This window comes from Podarcis pityusensis (genome assembly GCF_964106645.2).
Source record: "Podarcis pityusensis genome assembly, chromosome: 1".
NCBI classification, from domain to species: Eukaryota; Metazoa; Chordata; class Lepidosauria; order Squamata; family Lacertidae; genus Podarcis; species Podarcis pityusensis.
The window spans coordinates 61,796,728-61,812,941 of record NC_138028.1 but is presented as its reverse complement, the minus strand read 5'-3'; the positions used below and the strand labels follow the sequence as shown (position 1 = coordinate 61,812,941).

Here is a 16,214-nt window from a genome sequence, read left to right as displayed (position 1 = left end):
CAATATCTGGTGTTATATGCAGCTTAGGAACCAAAAGCATACATGAACCATATTGAAACATCTTAAAACATTATAGCAGGGGAGGAGAAAAATACTCTTAACGTAGCTTTCAATAGCACACATGCATGCATTCTATGGAGGCTGCTCTTTTGTTTTCAAACCTATAGATGCTTGCTGCTTGTTTCTTTCACCAGTTGGGAAAGGCTGTATATTAAGACAATATACAGGCATTTCCCACCAGTTATCTACTTTCTTATGCAGTAAACACACTGGCACAGCAGCTGCTGATAGGCCTAGAGCTATGTGATGCAAGTATGGCATTCTCTTGCCTGTAAGAGTATCCCATTCATTGCAGGGGGTGGGGGTTGATGAAGTGCACAGAAGAATGCATTAAAAAAAAATACCAGGTCTCGTCTATGAATGAGGCAGCCTGTAAACAGAGGAGTTCACAGTGTGTGTCAGAACAGGGAAAGCTGCCTTATATCTATCTGGCCCAGCAGTGTCTACTCTGACTGGCAATATATCTCCAAGGTCTCAGACAGAGGTCTTTCTCATCTGCTACCCAGCTTTTTACTTTTTTTTAACTGGAAGTGAACCTGGAGCTTTTTGGATGCCAATAATGAGGTTAACCACAGAGCTCTGAATTAGGGCAAATAATTGAGAATCATAGATGTTTTCCGTACAAATATATCACATTTTGTTACTTTAATGTGACTCATAAGTCATTCTAAGAATACATTCATAGAGTAATAATTTGGCTAAAAATATATGTCTGTTTTTTAAAAATCAGATTGTAGTAATTAACCTATCGAGGGTAACTTGCTATAAAAAGGAACAGCACTAGAAATAAATAGTTCTACAGTTCAACAACCCACAAAATGGGTTGCCATTTCCAGTCTGCATGTAATTTTCAGGAGTCCTTTTAAAGCACCAACTAATGTAACTACACTTGAGAAGATAGCATGGGCCTACATATACAGAGTCCCAAATGAACATTTCACTTAATCTCCTTTTTGGTTTTGTAATGGGCAGAAACAACCAAGTAGCTGTCTGGGTTCATATCCTTGATGGTCGGAGACTTGTTCTGGATCGGGGATGTTTTCCCATCCACTCGGGAGATCTGCAACATTCGGCACGGGTCGTGTTTCAGCAAATACCCGGCAAACGTCTCCCAGCCGCCTCCTACGCGAACCATCACATGCTTGTTGTGCAGCATCTGAATTTGCAAAAGAAAAGAGGGAGAGGGGGGAAATAACTCCTGAAATTCATGTTTGCGAATGACAAGTTTTTTCCTGAAAACACTCAAAGCCCAGTTCACTGTAATCCTGTTGAAACCACTGGGAGTAACGGCTCAGTCCTAAACACTTTCAAAGGTATTGCAGAAACTGCAGGGGAGGCAATCAAAGCTTTGCCACAGCATACATCTGCTCATGGGTGCAATGCAAGGTTGCATTTGGGCCCCGTTATTTAATATCTCCCTAAATGATGTAGTTTAGAGCTTTCCTCTCCTCTTCCCTGCCTGCCAAAACTGGTAATGAACAAAAATTTATACTGCTGCTTTATTTAGACAATATGGCTCTTATTTCATTATCCCAAGTAGGTACAAGATTACTTTCCAAATTCAGAGCATATTGCAAGCAGGATAGATCGTATATTAATTACAATAAGACCAAAGTGGTGGTGGTTGCCCAAAGGCATAAGTGCCATGAATGGGTCCTGGATAGTCGTTTCATTAAACATTGTCACTCATTCAACTACTCAGGGCATTGTGGTTTTTTGTGAAAAATACTCCCTGGCCTACTCATTTTAAGGCAATTTAAATTTCATCTGCCTCTTTATTGAGAGCTAGAAAGGCATATTACTGTAGTAAGGGTCATTGTTTCTTAAAACATATTTATTTTTTTAAAAATTGCTGAAACCATATCATGCTTCTTACATGGTGCAGCTATTCACGGTATAGTAGGGGTGAACTGGATATAATCCAAAATAAATATCCATGTGTGCTACTTAAAGAGTCGCACAGAGTACACATGATGCATTACTTGGAATTGATGTAGGTCTCCCTTCTCTAGAAGCATACATTCATAATTCTATACCAAAAAACCCCCTCTTGCTAATACCACACCAACATTTAGCAAAACTGTGTTTTTTGACCTGCAAAATAGGAAATCTTGGGCATCATGCTGTAACAGTATGATATTGCGTTGCCCCATTTCCCCTATAATACCATCTCCAGGGGCGCAGCTAGCTGCTCCAGCACCTGGAGCAGCTCCAAACAGTGTTGACTGCTAAGGGCATTTTTTAATCTAAATGGTCTGAGAAACCTTACCATTTTTAATTTTGATAATTTGTATTCTCAGCAACCCTTAACAAACTACAATGCCCAGAATTCTTTGAGTGAAAAAAAATGTGCATTGGAGGAATAGTGTGTATGCAGCCTATGTTTTGGGTTGGGTATAATGACGGAATCTCAAAAAGTGTATCATTTGCCACTGCAAACATACCAGGTTGAATGGAAGGTGAAAAGGAGTCTTTCTGTCTCTTTCTCTCTGTGTCTTTCCTCTCTCCCTTTGCTTGCTTTCTTCACCACAATTGAATTCCCTTTATAACTACTAACTATGACAGAATGCTCCAGCACAGGTGGATGTGACAGAAGAGCTCAGTATAGTCCCCTGACAGTGTTAGAACTGAACTCAAAGAGTGTTATCGTAACAAATAGGATATTTTAAAAATCCAGATTGGGAGTGAAGATAAATTACAAAGCTCTCCAGAATTCCCTATGGTGAACTGCAGGCACCTCATGTGACAGAACTGATACCTGGCTTTGCCCAGAGACCAAAGGAAAAAAGAATGAGCAAAACATTAAGGTACATTAAGGGGCCCCAGGAAACCAAAATCACGTTCATAAATAGTCCAGAATTGGCAGAGTATGTGAAGGATAACACGTATCAGGAGGGAGCAGATAGGAATCAATGCCTTCCCTGGAAACTAGTTTATATGAGCCTTCCTAGTAAGGCTTGGGAAATCATTGTCAACATAAGTAAAGTTTTCAGTTATAATTATTCCACCGTTTTCTCTTGACAGACAACTCTCAACAATAGAATGGGCATCTCCTCTGGCTGTCGGTCAAATTATCATACCCTACAGTTTAGTCCCACTTTCAGGAAAGAGGTTATGAGGTGTTTCGGCTGGGCAATGAAAACTCAAAATCATGTTGGTAATATTATTCTTTTGTAAACCTATTTGCAACAGTGGAGTAATTGCTAGTTTTGTCACTCTGCTAGATTTATGTCTAAAATGGGTCCAGAACTAGGCAATTTGATGAAACAATAATAAAAGAAAATGTATGCTGTACTTCTCTCATTTGAAAACAATCCCTCCACACTTTCCCCTGAAATATTTCCACAACAAGCCCGACTAATGTGCCTTTAGTAATACTATTGTTGATCGCTACACTGACTCTCCTAGAGGAGAAGTTAAAAAGTCAGAGGGGAGGGAAGAATCTAGCAAACTGACAGCATAGCCATTGTGTTTCATTGTGGAATAAATTCCAGACATGCCCACGGCCAATGCTGCTACCATAAGTGCACTAAAACCAAAGCAGGAAAATGTTTAATCGCAATGATTCCAGGAGACATTTATGAATCACATAAATCTTTACTGTTGGGAGGCTGCCACAAGAGGGCTCTTCTCTCACAAGACCTGCCATTGAATTTGTATAGAGAAACCAGGAGTGTTATTAAAATGGAGGTGGCAATATGTGACGGGGGTGGGATTAATAATGTGACACTGCTTTACGGTGCTTGCATCAGTTGAGGAGGCAGTGTAACATCACAGGGCTGTAGGAACTGTTAAGTGGCCCTCATAGCTTGGGAAGGCAAAGGGATACTGTGTAGCTTTGCACATGACACAAAAGTGTGGAAAGGAAGAATAGATTTTTAGATTATTTAGTCTAACCTACTGCTCACTGCAGGAAGCTTGCAGCTATAGCCTGAGTCATCTACCCTCCAGGTAAATACCTCCAGTGACAGAAAGTCTCCTACCCCGAGACTTTCTTTCCTCCCTTCAAATGGCAATAATGCAATAATGACATGAGCAATGTAAATCGGTGACAGCATTGATAGGAGGACAATTCATTGGGGAGCTCACTTTTAGCTGCTTTTACACAGATAATGGGAGCAACAGCACTTCTTAGAAATAAGTATCTCACTGCATCTAACCACAACAGAAGTACAGCCACTTTTTAAATGGAAAACAGCCTAAGCCAGATATCAACACCCGAGAAAACTGGTGACTGTGATAGCGAAGGTTTTTCTTAGACCACCCGAAATGTTGGGATGCCCCACGTGACAATGACACCAATGCCATGATATGGATTCTAACAAAAGTCTACATCACAGAACATCATAACTATGACATGCATCACAACAGAAGGCAAAAGGTTGAACATACTATCACGGTGAAAAGCTGTTTGTGGGGGCTTAGTAGGAGATTCATATCAGTATTCTACATAAAACACATCAGTGGCACTCAGCCTGACATACCCTTTTGTTTTTCTTTTTATTTAAAATAAAATTCTTTAATGTTTAATGAAAGAAACAAAGTTTAGGAGAGGCAAACATGAAGTCACATTTATAAAACTACAACAGTTGCAACTGCAGCCAAAGGGGGAGGATTGCAGCTGGAGGGTTTTGCAAAGCATTTTTAATGCAAAGATGGATAGCATTTGTTTTGCTGGCTTCTTCTCTGCCTTTAATCTTCAGTCAGGAGAATAATAGATTAATAAAAACAGAATAATAAAATAAATTGGAATAATAAAAGCAATAATTAAGTATGGCTGCAAACACGAGATGCAGAAGATGCCTTGACTTCAAAGAAACCTCATAGCCTGAAGGAAATGCCATTTCTCTCCTGCCAAGTTAGCACTGAATGAAAGATTCATAAGCTCTGGGGTAGATCAATCAATGCAAACCTTTAGAGGTCACCCTTCTACCCAGGGAACAAATGCTTGGACTTTTGAAATGTGATACAGCTATGCGTTGAAGGCATTCCCGCCCCCTGCTTGGCCCAGTCATGTCACAAATTTCAGCTACACAAGCAGATCTGAATGATTTCGCGATTCTGACACTTATTTGTCAAGTGTGTCAGCTTAAGTTTGGATATTCAGGAATTCTTGGCCTGCGGCAAGCTTTTACCATTTCAGACACGAAAGCTCCTTAGCAGATTTTCGGTTGTAGGGGAAATGGAAATATTTATGTTGTTCTTGAAAGCCCCTCCCCACCCTGCTATTCACACACTAGATTAGAAAGCTAACTTGAACAGTGCCAGTAGAAAACCCATTGCATGACCTCAGTTTTATTCTTTAGAAGCATTTGCACCAGGGTCACTAAAATGTGTCCCCCTCTCTTTCTTCGAGAGAGAAAGTCCTTTTGCTTTGCAGGTATGTCTTCTCCTCCCCCATAGCACAAATCTGGGGGAACCACAGAGAGGACATGGGGAGAGCAGGAGAGCGAAGTCCCATTGCACTAGAAGGAGTTCTTGTGCAGGGCTTCCACTAGCAGAATGGGGTAGTTGAATCCAGTCCCGTATGTCCAGATAGGCTTATTGAAATAAATGTGCATTTAGCAGGCATCTAAAGCATCATCATTATTATAAAAATAATAATCCCATGGGTGGTAGTATGGATCCATCCGAATGCTAAAAAAGAAGAAGTCAAAGTATCCACATCAGTTAATCAATACATTTATATGGCACCCCTGCCAGCAGCAGCTGGAGAGGAACAGTAGCCAGACCAACTGCAAAGCAGGCAAAACTTTTGCTATCACCTGTCTGCTCTGCTTCGCTACTGCTCCCCTGTGAAGAGGGAGCAGAGATGTCAGTTCATCGGGGGGGGGGCACAGGACCTACCCACAGCTGATTAGAAACAGCTGGTTAAAGAGGAAAAATAGTTGTTTATCTGCGAATTAGTGGGTGGGAATATTCTTTGTTTATTATTTGAGTATACTTAATGTTGTTGTTATTTATATGTTCATTCTAAGATGTACTGTCCACAAGTATAAGATAGGCCACAAGAGTGAAATTACATTGCTAATTAATACTGTCATATTAATTTGCTTATTATTCTGCTCCAGGTCCAGTTTTTGGCCCATTTTTTCCAAATAGTAAATTACTGTTTTCAGTAATGGAATCTTCATTTATGAATGAGTCAGATTCCAACACCAGGAGCTTAAAAGAAATTGGATCTAGAATTTGGAACACCTTTGACTCCTGGGAATACTATAATGTGTGTTTTCAAACACCTACTTATATTTTCCATTTGCAAGTTACCATTGCAGGCTATTCATCCATTAAGTGAGACATTCTTCCCCTTCTCCCCACAGCTTTTCAATGGCTACACAGAGACTGATTGCCTTCTTTATGGGTCAGTACACTTTCTTTCTGTGCTGTTTTATATGTAACAATATTCTGAGATGGCACTGTACCAACATAAGGCTGCTGACGACTAAGGAAATGTGCTTTTTGCTGAATGCTGAAGAATATAACAGGTGTTCAACAGATTAGCTGGAAGGCAGAATACTAGAAACAGTAGACAAATGCAATATAACGACGGCAGAACATTTGAAAAAGAACTTACACATTTTATCCTTTCAATGTTAGCTGCATTTCACACAATGCCTCTGTATCCTTACCTGTTTCCACCTTGCGGAGAAAAGTCGGTGGTGTGCTTTTTAACAGTGGATGATCCATGGACAGAGCCCACTAAATGCTGCTAAATGCTAACACTGTGCTTCTCCATAAGGTACAATATCAGTTTGTATAACAAATAAATCATAGTGTAGCATACAGGCTGAGTTACACACAAAGCAGTTCCTGATTTAGATCACAAACTCGCTTAGGCAAGTGTCAACCTGTCCATTGGCACTATGATGGTGGTAGGATGTGGGTGGCACTGTGGTCTAAACCACCAAGACTCTTGGGCTTGCTGATCAGGTCAGCCATTCAAATCTGTGCAATGGGATGAGCTCCTGTTGCTCTGTCCCTGCTCTTGCCAACCTAGCAGTTTGATAGCACACTAGTGCAAGTAGACAAATAAGCATCGCTGTGGTGGGAAGGTAAACAGTGTTTCTGTGTGCTCTGGTTTCCGTCACGGTGTGCCGTTGCGCCAGAAGCGGTTTAGTCATGCTGGCCACATGAAAGGAAAGCTGTCTGTGGACAAACGCTGGCTCCCTCAACCTGAAAGCAAGATGAGCACCGCAACCCCATAGTCACCTTTGACTGGACTTAACCATCCTTTATCTTTTTTAATGATGGTGGTACTGATGTTGCTGCTGTTCTTCACCGTCATCATCCTGATCTATCATCCAGGGTTGCAGTAAGGCTTGGAAAAGGGACAGTATGGGAATAACCCTAAACATTCTCAGTTGCTGTATACAGAGATTCTCCGAGAGACCAATTTCTTAAGCATTCGTCCTGTTTTGCTCGCACAAAGCTTACACAGAGCTTTGTTTCTACCCAGTCTTTATTGGACACTTGTGCTTCTTTCTTTTTTTGCGAGATGGTTATTATATGACAACCAGAATTCATCTTGATTTGCTTATGGGGTATTTTACATTAGTTGTTCATTCATCCCACACTTTTCAATGCATTTGCTCCTAACCACAAATAGTCCACTGTGGTTGTTGTTGTTTTTTTAAGTGGGTGTGCTGTGCTAGGGTGCCAGAGTACTTTCACCCGTTTTAATTGTGCAAACCTGAAGTTCTGATATGTGTCAAATCCTGACAGTCTGGAGATGCCCTGTCATTTAGCTTTGAGGCTTTTCCAGAGCTTGAACAGACAAGCTCAGGGATTGCATGGCCCCATGTTCATTAGAGCTTCCCTGAGCTTCCCCATTGTTAAATGGAGCCTTGTGATGAAGAATTATAGTAATGTAATATTATAGAAAGCAGACATTTGCTTGCCAGATTTAAAGCTCTTACAGACTGTGGGTGTGGCATGCTGACAGGCAGCATTATAAAGCCATTCGACAATGGGACGATAAACTGTTCTGCTTTCTGTCAACACATTGCCAAAGATTAGATAAATGATGACAAGCTACAATGCAAACCCACTTCCTTTTTAAACAAAATTTGCAGAATGGAGCTTTGCCAAGTCATTCGATCTTTCATATTCCTGGAAAGCAAAGCATATATTTCTAGAACTATTGTGTGGAGACCATTTTTAACTTAACCTGACGGAGGAATAGCTTGCAAAGATGATGGCTACCACTGGATGGCAGACATGCTCTGTGTACAAAGTACAGAGGCTGGATGCAATCTGACAATTTCATACCAGCAGGTGAGGTGAGAGACAGTATGTTAATTTCAGCCCAGTTTTGCCTACAAAGCATGTCCTTCCTGTACTGAATACTATAGGAAGACAGCATTCTGTGGAGCTGAGAAAACAACCAGAGGTTCTAGTTGCACAAGCTTCAAAACATGATACTCCTCATTGTACTCAAAGGAGAAACCATAATAGTGCCAAAGTGCCTTTTTATCTCCCGTGGCACATCTTTCAACAGTGTCGGATAGGTGGAAATGTTGCAAAAGAACCCCTTGAGAATATCCTCCTCCAAACCCCCAGGGTCAGCTGCCGGGGGTAGCCTGTCTACATACCTTTCTAAGATGTATGATTGGTGCTGGAGGATAAGGCATTGCTCATGTTTAATGATGTCTAAGGAAGCCCCGGGGCTTAGTTCTGGGTAAATGAATAAAGCATTGCAGCCTAAGAGATCTCATGGACTGTTATTTTATTCTGTAAATATAGACTGCAGTTTTAACCTTTTTAGTCACTTGCAGTCCAATTCTATGCATGTTTACTCAGTTGAAACATGGATTTCAGTGGGGCCTACTCCACTGAATATTATAGAACTGCAATATAGAGGGGTCAAAAAAATAAGGCAATGTGTATTAAGTAAACATACAATACAGACCATCCCTCATTATGCACACATCTCTAGAGAAAGTGGAGTGAGGAGAAGCTTTTGAGTCTATTGAATCCTCCCCACAAAAGGACCCTCGACTGGTTTTGTCGTCTTCTGCCAGGTGTGCTATAACACACCTGACCGATGCGCCTGACCAATCTGACCATGTAGCCCTTCTGTACTTTATGTATGTGTATTGAGATACCCATTCTCCTCCAGGATATGAAAAACCTGATTGCAATTTGTTCCAATTCAGTGGTAAACCATGGGGTTTCCTAGGGGAAAGTGGAGGTGTGGGTGAGCCCTTCCATCATGTGTGGCTCTGCACATGTGGAAGTGGTTGGCTCATGTCTTAATTTTCATTTGCTTATGGGCACAAGCCAACCATCTCAACCACTCTGGCCTGAATAGTGCACAAGATCAGTTTGCTATGTGCCCACCTGGAATGACCAAATAGTGTTCTTTAACAACACACACACACACACACACACACACACACACACACCCTTCCCAGTTTCTCATTCTCCATCCTGTCTACATACAGTTAATCAGGTCTTTTTTTCAGTTGGAACTCACCGGAACTGAGTCCCGGCACCTATCTGGTGCGTTTGGGCACATCTGTAGTGTTGTGGTCTCAACAACTTTGGTCGTTTGATGCTCCTCCTAAAGAAAGGTCCACAAGCTCTGGCACCTCTTTTTCCAGAAAAAAAGCCCTGCTGTATATACTCCATACATTTCAGAACCATTTTGTCTGGTACAGAAATTTAATAAATAACAACAGGTCCACACTGTCTTTTCTTCCTGAACCCTTTCTCCCTTCATTAATCTCCCCTTGCCTTGCCCTATCCCTTTCAGACTACAATGGTACCTCGGGTTACAAACACGTCAGGTTACAAATACTTCAGGTTACAGACTCCGCTAACCCAGAAGTAGTACCTCAGGTTAAGAACTTTACCTCAGGATGAGAACAGAAATTGCATGCTGGCTGTGCGGTGGCAGCAGCAGGCCCCATTAGCTAAAGTGGTGCTTCAGGTTAAGAATGGTTTCAGGTTAAGAACAGACCTCCAGAAAGAATTAAGTTCATAACCCAAGGTACCACTATATGCTCTTAAGCTTCCAACCAAGAAGCTAACCAGGATATAAGATAAGGGGTGGGGAGGGGAGGGAGAGAAGGGGAGAAACTCCCAAAATTCTACTTAATAGAATGCTCAGGTTCCTGCAGCGTGCCTTCATAAATAACACCTTCATTTTCATACCAGTCTACATGGAAATCAAGATATCCTTGCAATATTGCCCTATTTCCCCCCTCTTTTAGAGATCTACATATATGCAATGTACTCCTGGGTTCACAAATGCAAACACAATGTTTTATTATTATGATTATGAATGGCAGCAAAAAAATACTAGAAAATGGATTGGATCTTAAGCTGCTCTTCCATTCACACATGTGGATCATTTCCACCAATTCCTCTCTCCATTTGCACTGCGGAGGGAATGGGGAGGAGGGAAAGCTCCATTATGTCAGTGTGAACTCTGCAATTCTCACAGAAGGAAAGTTAGGATTCAAGCCAATACCAATGTTTTCAATGAAATTCTTTGGAAAGGCTAACACATTAAGGGTAACAGTCCAGAGAATGATGGGTTGGATTGATCCAGGCCAAGTTGGTTGAACCTAGTGGGGTCACTGAAACCTGAAGTCCTACTGATTTCAATAGGGACTAAGGGCAACTAACAGATCAAACTGTGCATAGCTAATTCCATGTACCTAAATGAGGTCTGATTTTTTTTTTGCAAAGCAAAGCAAAGCATGCCACTCTTAAACATATGGAGTGGGAAGATGTTGAAAATCATTTGCACTGTTGCTGTTCCATAGTGTTCATTTCCCAGCTGTTGCTTCAGTGATAGCTCAGGCTGGGAGCTTCTGTAGGAGCTAGAGGTTCAACTCCTTGCTAAGAGCAGTCATGATCCGAGCAGGTACGTCTGTGTGCTTCCCCTTTCTCCCAAGTAGCGCCATGAACAGCTAGACAGGCACTTTGGCAATGGCTGTGAAGTTCCTGCCTGACCCACCATCTTCTCTCCTGTGGTCTTGGAGAAGAAGATTTTAAGGGTGTTGTGTGAGGCACAGCAGACCATGAACCCAAACAGCTCTTTTAGGGCTTTCTAGTCCTGAGGCAGGGGTGTCCAGATTCTACGGCTTCTCAGGGTCACTGGCAGTATTGAAATATGCTGGAGGGTCCTGCTCCCTTTGTTCCTCATCCGAGGAGACATCAAATGTGAGGTTTGGGCAGAGCTGAACTGTGACACATGGCAGCATTAGTCCCACTGCACCACTGTGGACATGCAACACACTGGATATTCAAGTTAGAGTCTAGGGTGCTAGCTTGGAAAAGAGACTGTTATGATAAAGGCTTGCAAAACATTGATTTCCTATTTCATATAATAGCAGAAGGGACCTGATGCTTACAGACTTCTGTTTTGAAAAAGCTTTTAATAAAGTTCCTTTCCAAATATTCCTGATTAAACTGGGGCATAGAGACAGGTACACCTATGGATCTGTAGTTGGTTAAAGGACAGGAGGCAGAGGGTGATAATAAACAGAGATGCTACACAGGTAAGGAAGCATGGACCTTTTCAAGCATTGGGGTCCTCTAAGGATCTCTGTTGGGGCTGATGCTTATTCATAAATTATATTTTAAAAATCCATCAAGAAGCATTTAAAAATAAATGAACTGGACTTAGGGGTGAGCAGTAAGGTAGCTAGGTTTACAAACACCACCAAATGATTTGGGGCAGTAAAAACCTAAGTAAATGGCGAAGGATTCCAAAAGAACCTCTCCAGGCTGAGTAAATGGACAACAAATGCAAATGCAATCCAGTGCAAATGTGAAGTTAAGTACTTTTGGGCAAGCGATCCCAGATTTACATATGCTGTAATGCAATCTGAACTGACTGCAATTCCCCAAAGCAAGTACTACTGGAGTTGGGGTAGATAGCTCAAGCAAAATGTCAACTCAGTTTGCTGTGGCAGTTAAAAGGCAGATTCCAGGTTTAAAAGGTCATTAGGAAAGTGCTTGAAAATAAAATGGCCAGTGTTACAAAGCCATTATACAAAGCTATGGTATGCCCACATTTGAAACACTGAGCGTGGTTCCACTTCCCCAGTCTAATAAAGTATGTCTGCATATGAATCTGCTTTAGTGCAAGGAGTTAGCCTTCTGTTTAAGGAAAATGAATACCCTACAGATGTGTGTGTCAGCCCCATTCCCATTACAGAACTGGGATACTTTTCAAAGTAATTTCCTAAGCTACGCTAGTGAGAGGAACAAGCTTATGGGAAAACAACAATTCAGTTTCACCAAATACTTCCAATTCAAACTGGCCTGAACACAGTGCAGATGTGTTGTGTATTTCAATTATGTGTTGATTTTATAGTTGTGCACCGCTTAGAAGCCATTTTTGGCACATAAGTGGCAAAGGAATAAATAAGTAATATTTTTGCTGTCACTCGGGGTTACACACATAGGGAGACAATGAAGAAGGAGAAGGAGATGTAATTCAACAATGCAGATGCACCCTGGAACTCCCTCTCTGAAGCAGCGGCTTCGAAAACAGGAATGACAGATTGAGCTGGCTAGAAATTTTAATTAAACCTGTAAGTGAGAAGTCTGAAGCTAGCCGAGCCTCAGCTGTGAGCCGGTAAAGAAGATGTGCCAGGGAACAGAAAGTCATAATATCCTTGAACTCATTCATTCTGGTCCCCAATAATGACACTGCTTTTAAAGTGGAGAGGGGGAGCTTTAAAAATGACAGAATATGCCACATAGAATACAAAGCAATATGTCCTTGGTTGCTTAGCAATGTAAGGATAATGAAAAAAGAGAGAGAGAGAGAGAGAGAGAGCCTATCGGGCCTTTGTGCTGCACACTCTTGCCGAGGGTTATGTTGTACTTGTCTTTAGTGTTTTTGCTAAATCGCTAAAGCTCCCCACATAAAAAAATTCCCTGAAAATGTAAAACGTTAATGAGAAAAACACAGCACCACTCTTTCCATTCTTCCAGGAAAAAGGGGGTTTTTTTTGTTAAGATGCCTATAGCATTTTTAAAAGATTGGTTTGGGAAACTCTTCCAATTGCAAAAGAAAAGCATTAACCATACAGAGATCCATAGGCTACTTAGGCAAATCCCAATGGGGGGAAGGGATACAGGTTACCAACTGCTACTAAAAGGAGCTTCCTGAGAGTAGTTAAAGGTTAATTAGAAAGCTGTGTGGTGTACACTGTGTGATGTACACTGAGGCTCATGAAATTAACAAGGTGGATGAAAAGCTACAGTTCCAGTACCTGAGCAGTATATCCTCCCATTTTCTTATGGCCTTGAAATATCCTTTTGTTCCATGTACAATTTAATATCATGTCTATCACAAATTCACTTTTAGTAGGAAATAGGGTTGCCACCTTTGTCAAGGAAATATCAACCTGCCATAAAAATGCATGCATATTTAAAGTGCTACTTCAAATTGTGTCCTCATACTGTATTAGAAGACAATCACCTCGAACCTAAAATGGGATCCAGTGGCCAGCATTTATGCCACAACCAATGTTATGTGTCTAGTTCTCCGTTTAGAGGAAGGCACAGCCAATTTTCCATGTGTGCACTTCAGAGGTCACAAGAAACATTTTCCATCTTTTGTTCTGCATTTGAATGCAAAATCAGGGTGAACAGAACATATATGCAATGCAGGAAAATGGGGCAAGTTGAACGGAGTTTAGTAAATCGGTGACCACAAAGATCATAATGGAAGCGAGTTGAACCTTCGTTTCAAATATGTCTGATTTCTGAACGATAGGATTAAATTGAAACACTGAATACAAATCCATGCAGACCGAAGGATTGAATTGCTGCTTAAAAGCGAGCAAGCCTTATACCAGAGATGACAAAAGAGAACAACATTTCTTGCCAAAGATACGTCTGGTTTTCCTATATGCCAGATAAGACTTTGCAACTAACTTTCCCCCCATGGTCAGTATGAACTGGGTAAAAGGGGGAAGGATGTAATTATCCTATGTTATGTGGAATTTAGATCTCCACCTCAGGATGGAGAGGAGATGAGGGGAAGGAGGAGCCTTATTCTATTTCATCCTTGTGGCACTTGATGAGTAAGCAGCGAGGCACTTAATTATGAAATCCATCCAACTAATTAGATTGCTACAGAGGGGTCAGTTTTCATGAACAACCTTTTTCTTTACATCAAACCCATGGGTTCCAAGAGAGATAGAGCGTATTCCCTACACACCACATTTCCTAACTATGGAGGTACTTGATAGCCTTATAGCTCTGATATTATTATTATTTTTTCTTTGTGATTTGAAGATAAATGATCTGAGTTTAGCATTAGCCATCCAGAGTGCTGCTCCCTGCCAAATGCAACATGGAGACATTTAGGCAGAGCCCCGTTGAAATCCCCTAATGTAAGAAATTTGAGAACGTTGGATGTCTTGACATTCATCAGTTTTATATCTTTCCCTTTACACTAGAAGACTCTTTTATATATATATATATATATATAAAAGGAAAGAAAAACCCTTTACAGACTCTGGCTAAGGTCTTGGACTAGAAATATACTCTAAATGCCAAAAAAAGAAAAAAGAAACTCTACTGATTGCTGAAACAGAGTATCCGGGAGCTTTTATCCTCCTATTTCCTTTCAGCATGAACAACTGGATTCTGGTGTAGAATTTGGCCCTGTGACAAGAAGGTGTTTCCTCACAAATAAGTAGTGAGTAGCTTTCTGATGGGGCAGCCTCATAGTCTGTCTCTGTATTACAATGCCTTGTTTGGGTCCTGTAGAGGGGATCAGCATTCACAGACATCAATTTAGATGCCTGTAATATCCCAGAGCTCTTGAAGGAGATGCACTCTGGAGCTACGCATACAGAGAGCAAAACTTTCTGCTTTGGAAAAAAATAAGAAAGAGGCAAACTCTCCTTTGTTTGCCTCAAATTAACTTGCAAATTATATGGGGGTTTTTAAAAAACAAAAACCTTAGGGTTTAGATTTTTATTTATTTTTTGAGCCAATCCAACATTCAGAAAAATTAACATTCCGTCCATCAAAAATGCCTCCATGTGCCAAAGCAAGAACAAGAATCCTGCACAGGGAGTATAGAGCTTTGCCCCCACACAATGACCAGGGCCAGTTCCTCATATCAGCCTCCTAAGCAAAGTGTGACAAAAGGGTTAAGAATACTGGTCCCAGGAAACAGAGTTCTAAACCCCATTCAGCCATGAAGCTCTCAGGATGACCCTGGGCCAACCCCTCAGGGTTGTTGTACAAGGTGTACAGCACCTTGAACTCCTTGGATAAAAGGTGGGATATAAATGTAGGAAACAAAATAAATAAATAACTAGTGCAGAAACATATATACGGGGTTTGAAGAGATGCATCTGGGCAAACTTGTACATGGGCGAGAGAGAGGGAACTTAAGTCTACTGTACCCTGCAGGGCGTGGGTTTCTGCAGCGACTTAACTCAGAACACCACTTGAAAGGAGTAAATAAACCAGGAATGTCTTCTCTGGTTTACATGTTAATCCAAGACACAGGAGAATTCAGGAGCTTGTCATAGTTTACCTCTCCTTTGAGCCAAGCATTACTGAATTCTGAAACTTATTTCCAGATCTGAGTCCATTGGCATCTCTAGAAAATATAATCATTGCCACTATTCCTTCTTCTAGTTCCTGACATGGTTGAGGAAGGTTTAGGGGCTACAGCAAACAACAAACAAAGCAGGAGTGAAAATAAAGTAGTGTGGCACAGAAGTGCTCATCCAATTCTCGGTTTAGTTATTGGGAAAAACATTTGAAGAGGCTCCTTTTGCATATGAAAGGTGCATTTATTATGGCAAGCATCTTTGTAGCTAAGATCTAACTTTAACTGTTATATCAAGCATGTCCAACTCCCAAGAGACTGCGATCTACTCACAGTATTAAAAAAACTGGCAGTGATCTACCCGTTGTCTTTGGAGGATTGACCAGAGTTGTGGAGGTCTTTTTAGGGAGCCAAAGTTGTTCAGATTTTTTTTATTTATTGAATATGTAGGGGTCCTAAATTCAACCAGAATCGACCAGGGACACCCCGTGATTGACCAGTATATCTCAATCGACCTGTTAGACAGGCCTGTGTTATATGAAGTGAAATTTGACTGAATGTATTTTTGCCTATGAAAGCTTACACTGCACAAAATAAATGCTATTTTTTT

General features: G+C 41.1%; 1 protein-coding gene across 7 annotated transcripts in view; it reads right to left on the bottom strand.

Moving 5' to 3' along the window:
- Positions 1 to 287: 287 nt before the first annotated feature.
- The window catches only part of GAS2 (growth arrest specific 2), a 127,593-nt gene continuing 111,666 nt past the window's right edge, over positions 288 to 16,214 (bottom strand). For all 7 annotated transcript variants that reach the window (XM_080983978.1, XM_080983981.1, XM_080983977.1 and 4 more), the window contains one exon: positions 288 to 1,216. In XM_080983978.1, coding sequence (XP_080840104.1) covers positions 998 to 1,216 — 219 coding nt within the window. In that variant the 3' untranslated portion in view covers positions 288 to 997. The remainder of the gene's footprint in view (positions 1,217 to 16,214) is intronic.